This window comes from Vigna unguiculata, chromosome 9, assembly GCF_037176805.1.
Source record: "Vigna unguiculata cultivar grain cowpea cultivar isolate G323 ecotype 2 chromosome 9, ASM3717680v1, whole genome shotgun sequence".
In the NCBI taxonomy this organism is placed as follows: Eukaryota; Viridiplantae; Streptophyta; class Magnoliopsida; order Fabales; family Fabaceae; genus Vigna; species Vigna unguiculata.
In genome coordinates, this window is record NC_140800.1 from 45,906,437 (window position 1) to 45,917,378 (window position 10,942).

The window sequence follows — 10,942 nt, forward strand, 5'->3', positions numbered from 1 at the left end:
ACCATTTTTAGTATAATATGCTTCGGTCTTCAGAATTTTTTAGAAATTATTTACTATTTTTAAATGAATATTCTTTTTGGTAGTTAAATTGAATGATAAATTTGAAAAATGTCTATAGAAGTGTTATGGAAAATTAAAATGGTATGAATGATACGTGTGATCATTTTTATTTTTCAAACATTTTATAATCGGTTTTGTATTTTCCTAGAGAATATAATAATATAGAGAGAATGAAATATCGATTGAGCTTGTTAGATTAAAAATAATAGTTTTACATCCTTTTAAAATTCGAGAGAAATATATTTGTTGAGTAAATGTAATATCAAAACCTTCAAATTTTATTACAAGTTTTTTAGATTCAGTAAGGAAGAAGGGTGCAGCTTAATAGGATGGGCCAGTGCACACTTGCATAAAAAACTATTTTACTTGAACACTAGATATTTTCACACCATAATTTTTTTTTATTTTTATTTTTTATACTATCCCTCATTATTATTTATTCTTTTTTTTTAAATACAAAAATTAATTTTCATCAAGAACATTTTATTACTCTATAAAAGTTGTTAAATGTACCGAAACGGTTTCAAACAAACTTTTTCCTTTCTTTTCTTCTTACCGCTTAGTACCACTCCACTACCCAGAGCGAGCGATGAAGCACGAAAAGCGCAAGTGAGATATTTGTTATGGCGTCTCTGCTAGTCGTTGCGATTGACGGCGAAACGACACTAATCAGCGGCCACTAAGCACGTTCACACTGAGCCATGGAAGAGAAGCGCGTGATGCTTACATGGAGATACGAAAGTATCTTATAAAGAGGTTTCACACAAATCGAAATGTACAATTTGAATTGAAAGATTTGTTAGAGATCAATCTTGGAGATGTGGATGCTAGGCAAGAGGTAATGGTGTTTCTGGATTACTGGGGTTTGATTAATTTCGATTCTTTATCTTCTATGGGTTATGTTGATTCAGTGAAACAGGAGGAACCAACAGTTGAGTACCATTGCAAATCTTGTTCTGTTGACTGTTCTCTCAAGGGCTACCATTGCCAGAAGCAGGTTCTTGCCTATAATTTGGATGGTTTCTTGAATTGCATTGTTTAGTAAATTAGTAATATGTTTAAGATATTTATTAAGTTTTGATTTATAGTCTACAATTCAAATTTTGCAAGCCTGAGAATCTTGTAAAATTATTTATATTGGTCTCTGTTGTTGCAGATCCCTTCATTGCTTCAAGGATTTGTATTCATTAACTATCTTTTGTAAAATTTCTCTTCAAAAAAGTAGAGGAAACAAGAATCAGTTGAAATATTTTCTGAATTAACTTAAATCTTTCTGGCATGTAGCACTTGCATAATTTGGTTATTTGAAGACTCTACGAGTTCTGATAGCTCAGAAAATCTACTGACCTTTCCAAATTTTACAAAATGCATCATCAAGAGATGGTATTTTCTGCTGATGGTCATTGTATCTGTTGATTTATTGTAGGTTTTATGGCTGTTTGTCATTGTTTGTGTTGATTGATTTTGCTGTCTGTCATTTAGATAGCAACAAGCTGGTCAACTGTTTAAACATTTTTTGAACTTTTAGCTATTGATTGTGTTTTGTTGGAAGACTAGGGTTATGATTATTAATTTCCTACTCAGTTGTATGATGTGTCTGACGGGGCAGATTTTTATATATGTACCAATTGCTTCAGTAATGGAAAATTTGGCTCTGGCATGTCCTCCTTGGATTTTTTACTCATGGAGCCGTCAGAAGTACCAGGGATTAGTGGTGGAAAATGGACTGATCAGGAGACTCTTTTGCTCCATGAAGCATTAGAACTTTATAAAGAAAACTGGAATGAAATTTCAGAACACGTTGCAGCAAAATCAAAAAGCTCAATTACACTTTTTCAAATGCCAATTGAAGATGCCTATGTTGATTGTGGTGATGATGCTGATGCAAGTTACAACGAAAATATAGATCCATCTACTTCTTGAGATGATTCGTCTGTTCACAAAGATGCTTTAGAATTTTATGAGAATAAGATTAGTGATGCCATTGAAGTCCATGCGCGGTCCCTTCAAATTGAAACTACTAAAGCTGACGATGGTAATAATGTGAAAGTTAATGAGGAGACTCCAAAACCAGACAATGTTGATGACGAGAAAACCTGTGAGCAAACCTCTAAATCAGAAGATGATTTAAAATTAAAATTTGGTCAAGAAGAAGGCGACAACTATTCTCAAAATGCACTGGAGGAAACATTTATATATGTTTGGTTATTGTTGTAGACCTAAAGGGCCATCATCATCTGCTGAAGTTGGTAATCCTGTCATGGCATTGGTGAGTTGAAATGTGGATTATATGGGCTATTTAATATCAGTTTTTATATTTGCATTTTCTTTTGGGGCATGGTAACAAGTGTCAAATTTATTGAGTTTTTTGGTAGCGACATTGGCTCACCGAGTGTCCCGATCAATGAGCCACTAACCACTAGGCCCAAATAGGGATTTTAATGAGGCGGATAGGGTACAAGTAGTAGTTCTCCCATATCTTACCTCTAGATAAATATTATCCATATATGTGCGGGTATCTGTTATGCGGGTATTCGCATAAATTTTTAATATCTACACATATCCACGAGTACCTATGGATATTTAAAAGAAGAAATTAATATTTAATAAAAAAATTTAACCATAAATTCAAATAAAAATACAATGCATAACTTTTATGAATTTCAAATAAAGTGAAAATAACTCATTTAAATAGTGTTGGATGACAGTTTACAAATAAATGAAGATTTTTTAAAACCAATTAATAAAAAATAATCCATTCAAAATCAATGTGTTGATATTTTAATAATTCTTTTTAATGTAAATTAAAGTATAGCGGGTAAGGGTATTCACGGGTACGGATACTATGATATCCGAACCCGTTTTGTTAATATGCGGATATAAAAAATACCTGTACCTGTTACCCATAATTATCCATTTTTAATATCCATTTCTTACCTGTTGCAGGTTTTATCTGTAGAGACCTGCCTATAGATTTTTTTAACAACCCTAGGCCCAAGTGTAACACCAAACATCCCTTTGGGTGGGAGGACTTTGTGAACTGAAAGGGTGAGCGATGCACTGAATCCCACAATCTATCGTAGATTCCAAATAATGAACTGCCATAAGTATGTTATGAGTCTGTTATTTTCTTTCTGTCACCTTTCTGTTGCTATTGGTGTTATATATGTATAATAGAAGTATTATCCAGAATTTTCTTTTTCTTATGAGGATTTTTTCTGGCCTTATAATTCAGTTTTTTCAAAGAAAAGTGAATGGTTTGAAATCTCAGAAAGCTCATAAACTCCAAAAATATCAGAAGTATATGTATCCAATGTTGATATGCTTTTGATAGATCTCTATATGTATCCAAAATGTATCCATTAATATATTTTTTTTAAATGAATTGCTTGATACATCTCCTGTTAATACAGCTTCCCTACTCCATGGATGCATCTCAAGACAGTCCTGTAATTACTGAAGTTTTTAATGTTCGAAGGCACCCAATAGTATATATACTTAAAAGGAGCATCTGAGCATTTGTCTTTCAAATGAAAAGCTATGGCTTTGTTAGATTCTATCTTCCAAACAACAATTTTCTTATTCTACAGAGCCAAATTGCTTTTGGAATGGACTCTATGTTTTTGTTTTTTTACATTTCAACTTGGACAAGGAAATTGTATATTTTGTTTCTACGTGTTATGTTGGAAAGTCACTTCATTTGTTGTCATCTATAGTCCATGTTTATTGTGGTCATCCTTAACCTGGTTGCCTTAAATGCAGCCTCAAAAAGGGTGTGTTTAGTTTTACATTGCGTAGAGATATGAACACTACTTAAAATCTTCGAAATCCATGCCATATAAGTTAGTTTTTGTGAAGTTGAATTAGATTTTGGGTCCAAAATTTTAAGATGGTATGAAAGTCTGTATAGATTAATTGTTTGGCTACTCACATTATCACACTATAAACCCATAGCCTTTGGCTTGAGGGTGTGTTAGAAAGTCACCGTGGTCATCCTTAACTTGTCTTAATTGTGTTCTCTGGGCTTCCTTAAGTGCAGTCTCAAGGGGGTGTGGTCTCCTGTTTGCGTGGTCTTCTGGTTTTTCCATTATATGTAATCTCTCTAATTAATTAACATTAGATTTCTTTCTTCAGGCATTTTTCCTTGGACGCATGGTGGATTCTGGTGCAGCTGTTGCTTCAGGGCATAACTCTTCAAAATCCATGTCTGTAAATTCTCCCAGCACTGTGCTTTCTGCAAGGCACTGTTTTCTTCTGGAAGATCCACCCGGTGATAATAAGCCAAGTAGATCTAAGAGGTGTTTAATATTGTGTTGAGATTTTGAATTTTTGAAAATTACATAATTTGTATAATTGATGTTGAAGGGGAACTTTTGATGTCTGCCTGGATCGTAGTGATTCTAAAAGGGAGGGAAACATGAACAAATGCATGTTAGATTATAATGCTGTATCAAATTATCACAATGACAATAATCTTAAAGACGATGGAGTCTGGAAAAATCAATTGTTTTAAAGGAGAAAGCAATGATTGATAATGAGGAAGTTGCTTATGATAATTGTAATTTAAAGTTACCCAGTGATCAAGCAACAAGGGCTGTACATGGTTCTGATGGTTCTACACTCAAGGATAAAGTTCTACTCAGTTCTGAGTTGAAAAAGGGAATTTCACCGCATAAGAGCTCCCAGCCAATTCAAGAACTAAAGAATGGAGGCGTGTCCAACGATCTTCCAGCAGAAAATAGACTTCCACAGTATATTAAATCCAATCTAGGAGAAACAAAAAATGTTAATGCAGTGTCTGATTTATGCCCTCAGATAAGAGCAAGCCTTTAAAACTAATATCTACAAATCCAGTTATTGAGTCTCTGGATTCAACAAACTCAACAATGGATGTCGGTATGATTTCTAATTCCTTGTCATCAGTGAAGAACGGATCTCAACCCCTAGTAATTACATCAATTTCATCCCAACATACCGTGACAGAAAAGGATGCAGATATCATTTTTATTTCTATGCCTTTGGATAAAAATGAACTTCCACATCCAGTAGAATCAAGTTCTGGTGCAGAATATGGATAACTCAGGTTTCTCTTTCTCTCTCTCTCTCTCTCTCTCTCTCACTCCGACACTCACACAAAAACATAGAATGTAGTAATTAAGTAGTTAATGTCATAATTCAATTTAAGTTTACAAAAATGAATGAAATCCTAATGCAGTGGCAGGTGCAGATCACCCGGAAAATGACATGAAACTAAACATGAAGAAGGCAAATCATGACAATAATTTTGAGAAATTAAAACATGTTGTAGTTTCCACACTTGCTGCAGCAGCAGTAATAAAGCGAAAATTCTGGCTGATGAGGAAGGCTATCAAATCAGACAAGTTGCTTCTTTGGTTGATAGAAAAGCAGGTAACTGAATGGTGCAAATGTTTTATTTGTATTTCATGTTCCCTTGTGTTTGTTGGTATAGTGTTATATACAATACTTTATTTCGGTACATAAAATTAATTAGTTCTACATACTGAAAATTAATTTAGTAATAAACTAAAAAAAAATGCACACACACACACACACACATATATATATATATATATATATATATATATATATATGTATGTTATGTATGTTCAAGAGTATAATTTATAAAAAGTTTGATGTATAAATAAAACTTTAATTGTTGTTTCTGTTATTCTTTCTCAATAAAAAAGAAAAAAAAATCAACTTAAATTACGTTTGAATGGACTATACATATTTCGAACAAAAACTTTGAAACAAAGCATTAAATCTTGCACACATAGAAAATATAGGATATAGGAATTATGTACATATTTAAATTGGTAAAATAAAATTATTTATAAAAGTATTTATTTAAAACCAAGTTGGCTTTTTAACATGATATAGAGAATGTTGTGATGAGGATAAGGGAGTAGTCCAGTAAGGCAGAAGCTTTACCATGAGTGTGCTTTGATAATTACTAACCAGTTTGGTGTAACTGCTTCCATATCTATAAGTGTACCACCAAACTTACTAATAGATAGAATTCGTATGAATTTTTCAAATTCAGTCTCAAGACCTCAAATCACTCTACGAATCTCGAAAGCTGATTTCATGGTGGCCTGTTACTACTCTTCCAAGCCATTTAGCACATGCAGCTTCTGCGGGAAATTCAGTTTGTCCATCCAACCATGAAAGCTTTTCTTCTGTTACAAATAGAAAAAAGTTCATGCCATCTCCTTGACAATGTGAGTATTCGTTTCTATCTGTGTATACTTCCTATCACTGAAGCCATCATAGCATGTCCATTTCTGGTAACCCTCAGTTGTTTAAGACAAATGTTTCTCGGAAATCTAAAGGCTTGTCCATGAATCTATTTTTTCACGCAAAATATAGACATTTTTTAGTAATCGTATCTAATATTTGACATCTATTTTTTATGATCCGAGTCTAAATCAGGATCACATTAAAATTTAAATGATTTATTTTGTATAATTAATTTGTCATAATGTTAGTTCATCACGCTCCATGAAAAAAAAGACACGTAGTACATCGGGCCAGGCAGTCGCATTCAACTTCAATTCAACACGATCGATTTTGAACCTTTTGCAATGGGTCCCACGCTTCCCTCCAGCAAGTCAATAAAAGATACACATTTTGAAATGGTTGCGACCAACAGAATCCAGAAAAAAGGAATATGAGCGATTTATCGAAGATTGTCGTAAGTTTTGGTTTAACTATTAACCCTAAAAGTAGATAAAAAAACTGAAAGCATGCATGGCAGGATTATCTAGTTAGGTTAAAAATAGAAAGAAACGTTGCAGTGAAAAATGAATTACGCTGCATTGTAGGTGACATGAGCGGAAACACGATTTGTCGGTTCCATATTACAATGCATAATAATTATTCACCATGCTTCTTCTCTCTTTCTGTGGAGAACCCTCCTGTCCTTTGCTCTCAGGTAGCATTCTCTTTTCTTACGTACCCCCCTCGTGCATGCATGCATGCAGAAAATATCAGCATGCACCCTCATATATTCCCGCCTTCAAAATCAAAACATGCACAAGGATATATGTTTATTCAATTTGTTTACTGTGGCAGGTTTCGCAAGTTGCAGAATCCTTACGTGAGGGAGAGGGCCAGGTTTCTCCCTCTCTTTAACCTTCCCTTCCGTTGGAGAAGAAGTCATCCTTCCATATGGCTTCTGATTCCCCACCATCGTCGGACAATTCATCTCCTCCGCCACCACCGCCCGACAATTCATCTCCTCCCCCACCACCAGACAACTCATCTCCACCACCACCACCGCCGGACAATTCATCTCCTCGTCCACCGTCACAGGACAATTCACCACCTCCTCCCTCGTCAAGCGATAAGAAATCTCCGCCCCCGCCATCTAATTCCTCACCATCTACATCGCCACCACCTCCTCCTGATAAGAAATCAGGTAACCGCCGGTCACCGCCGCCCCCACATTCTGGCCATCAGTTTTCTCCTCCCCCACCTTCAAAGAACCGGTTGTCTCCACCCAAGTCATTATCTTCGAGGTCATCAGGAGACGGTGGAAGCCAATCATTGAGCACGCCAATTATAATAGCAATTGCAGCTGCAGCTGGGATTTTGCTCCTTCTCCTTCTCATGGTCATCTTTGCGTGTTCAAGAAGAAAAAGGAAATCTCAGTCACCCAATAATTACTACCATAATCAACCTAATGGTATGTGTTTTATATATATATATATATATATATATATATATATATATATATATATATATATATATATTAAAGACAAATGCATGTGATTAACTTGGATTTGAGCACTCTTTTATTATTACTTCAAAGTTCTTAGAAATCATAGATGATGTCAATATCAATTTTTCTTTCATGCAGATGGGTTTCACAAAAACGAGTATGGGTACAACAGCAATAAGGTTGAGCACGTTATGCATATTCCTCCACATCCAAATCCACATTCACAAGATCCAAATCTATATCCACCACATCCACATCCACTTCCAGTTGGAAGTTGGTCAGCACCCCAGGGTGTTAGTTCTGACATGAGCAGTGCCAGTTACTCTGGGCCCCATGGTCCCGTTTTGCCACCGCCGCACCCCACGGTGGCCCTCGGATTCAACCAAAGCACCTTCACTTACGAGGAGCTCTCGGCTGCGACTGGTGGCTTTAGCCAACACAACCTGCTGGGCCAGGGTGGCTTTGGATACGTCCACAAAGGTGTTCTACCCAATGGCAAGGAAATTGCAGTGAAGAGCCTCAAAGCCACTAGTGGTCAAGGAGACAGAGAATTCCAAGCTGAGGTTGAAATCATCAGCCGCGTCCACCATCGCCATCTCGTCTCACTCGTCGGCTATTGCATCTCACAAGCCAACAAGCTCCTCGTTTATGAGTTTGTGCCTAACAATACCCTCGAATACCACCTTCATCGTGCGCTCTTTCTTAATTCAACTACTGGGTTCAATGAATACTTTTCTTTACACCTTTTATTGTATGTCTGATGAAAATCTGTCAAATCTTTTTCAGGAAAGGTTCAACCTGTGATGGATTGGAATACCAGGCTCAAAATTGCGATTGGATCGGCTAAAGGACTTGCATATTTACATGAGGATTGTAAGTTATCTGCCTATTCTTTTAATGATTAACGATGAGGCCAACATTAATATGACCTCGAACATTATTAACTAGGTCACCCTCGTATCATTCACCGAGACATAAAGGGTGCAAACATTCTACTCGAAAACAACTTCGAAGCCAAAGTAAGTATATCGATCGAATTTCGTTGTCTGAGCGTTTCTTCTGTAATTACTCAATTAATCTATCCATTCAGGTGGCAGATTTTGGGTTGGCAAAGATGAGTCAAGACACTAACACTCACGTTTCTACTCGTGTAATGGGAACATTCGGGTAAGAAATTCAACTGTAAATCGACCTATATATACGTTTTTTCAAGTTTCAAGCAATATAATAATTTGTCTAAAATTTCAGGTATTTGGCTCCAGAATATGCATCAAGCGGTAAGCTAACTGACAAATCTGATGTGTTCTCGTTCGGTATTATGCTTTTGGAGCTCATAACAGGTCGGGAACCTGTGGACAACACTGGGGAATATGAAGATAGTTTGGCCGACTGGGTAAGTATAATTTTAATTAATTCCCGCATACTTTCAATAACTTTAGATCTCTAATTAATTTGAACCTTTCAGTTTGTGAGTGTGTGAATGTTTCCCATATTATTATTCATCAGTTATCACTACTGCGAAACATATATTACAATGAAAAGAGTATATAATATAATAATGTCTACTTGTTCCATATCTATGGGCCATGAACAGGCTAGACCACTCTGTACAAAGGCAATGGAGGATGGAATTTTTGAAGGGCTGGTGGATCCACGTTTACAGGGTAATTACGACGAGCGCCAAATGTCTTGTATGGTGGCTTGTGCTGCATTTAGCGTAAGGTACTCTGCAAAGAAGCGGCCGAAAATGAGTCAGGTAATACTAATCATGGTTTATTATTTACTATACTACATTTCATCTTCTCTTTTTAACTTAAGTTATGATGGATGAATGAATGAATTAGATTGTGAGAGTGCTGGAGGGTGATGTGTCAGTACAAGTGCTTGGTCACGAGGGAACGAAACCTGGACAAAGTACAGTGTTCGGCGGCGAAGGGGAATATAACGCGGAGAAATACGGTGCTGACATGATGAAGTTCAGAAAACTAGCATTACAGAGTGGCAGTGAGTTTAGTGCAACGAGTGAATATGGCATGAACCCTTCCACCACAAGCAGTGAACATTCTTCTGCTGAATATGTCAATGCCAGAAGGGTAGGAGCTCGAATGCACACTCCTTAATTCATCATCATCTGAACTTGTTAGGATAGTAACACCTGATCTTGCCACAAGCTTTTAATGATGTTCTCATTTGGCATAACAAGTTAGTGCCAGAGGGATCCAAGTTAAAGAAATGGAAGACACGTTTCTTCAGTTTATGAGTTTTAGTGAGTAATTGATTGAGTAGGATACTCTGATAGGTTGTAAACATTGGACAGAGAAGGGAATATGTAATGTAGAGCATGTGTTGTAACATTAATTAGAGGAAGCTCCTGTGTACATCTTTCTGATTTGGAGTTGGGTTAATACTGTGCATATGTATTTTTATGTTATGATAAAATAAAATAGATGAAAAAAATTGGAGGACCGAATATGTGTTTTCATGTCTCTGTTTCTTCAAAGTTACCACCCATAATTTATTCACAATCAGTAGTAACCAAGGCATGTTTGGAAAATGGAAAATAATATTTGGACAACTAAATTTTGATAACTTTCTCTTACAACATGTGTCATTTTCTAAGTGATTTTAAAATATTGTGAAAAAATGGAGAACCATTTAGAAGATGTCATCTAAAGTCATAAGAGAAAATTGTTAAAATTTAGTAGTCGAAAAATCATTTCCCTTCGAGATAGGACCATGTGCTTTGCAGGTAATATTATTGTGTTCATGTTTTTGCTTTGCAGGTAATATTATTGTGTTGTGATACTTAACTAGTTTTTTCACACAATTTATATTTATTATTACTTATTTTTTGACAAAGTATTTAATAAGTCTAAAGTAAATTATTAACATATTATAGAAATACAAACAAAGAAATAGTTCACAAAGAGCTGTAATAAAATTCCTCGTCTAAAAGTTTAGATTTAAAAATATATATATAAATGATTATATTTTAAGAATATAAATATATTTAGGTCTTAAAAAATTCTTATGGCATCTTTTTATTAGGTTTGATCTAAAAGTCATAAATGTATTAAACACCAAACAGGTGATAATTACCAAATATTAAACACGTTCTATTACCACGAAATTAAAATT

General features: G+C 35.3%; 2 protein-coding genes across 11 annotated transcripts; both read left to right on the forward strand.

Annotated features, from left to right (window-relative positions):
- Positions 1-591: 591 nt before the first annotated feature.
- LOC114163920 (proline-rich receptor-like protein kinase PERK15) lies at positions 592-10,276 on the forward strand. Of its 10 annotated transcripts, none has more exons than XM_085666825.1 (15): positions 592-898; positions 972-1,057; positions 1,670-2,329; positions 3,007-3,108; positions 4,195-5,143; positions 5,288-5,469; positions 6,125-6,302; positions 7,156-7,768; positions 7,943-8,494; positions 8,591-8,677; positions 8,753-8,823; positions 8,895-8,971; positions 9,053-9,197; positions 9,399-9,560; positions 9,649-10,276. In XM_085666825.1, exons 8-15 carry the CDS (start codon positions 7,252-7,254, stop codon positions 9,922-9,924), a joined length of 1,887 nt encoding a protein of 628 aa, XP_085522951.1. In that variant the 5' UTR covers positions 592-898; positions 972-1,057; positions 1,670-2,329; positions 3,007-3,108; positions 4,195-5,143; positions 5,288-5,469; positions 6,125-6,302; positions 7,156-7,251; the 3' UTR covers positions 9,925-10,276. The 10 variants fall into 10 exon arrangements, with proteins under 10 accessions (XP_085522951.1, XP_085522949.1, XP_085522955.1 ...); XM_085666823.1 differs by having other exon boundaries at positions 1,698-2,329; XM_085666829.1 differs by having other exon boundaries at positions 980-1,057.
- LOC114163745 (SWI/SNF complex subunit SWI3D-like) lies at positions 788-4,893 on the forward strand. The gene is made up of 8 exons (XM_028048038.1): positions 788-1,057; positions 1,217-1,260; positions 1,487-1,556; positions 1,645-1,948; positions 2,006-2,259; positions 3,474-3,548; positions 4,195-4,358; positions 4,542-4,893. Exons 1-8 carry the CDS (start codon positions 788-790, stop codon positions 4,891-4,893), a joined length of 1,533 nt encoding a protein of 510 aa, XP_027903839.1.
- Positions 10,277-10,942: the final 666 nt, after the last annotated feature.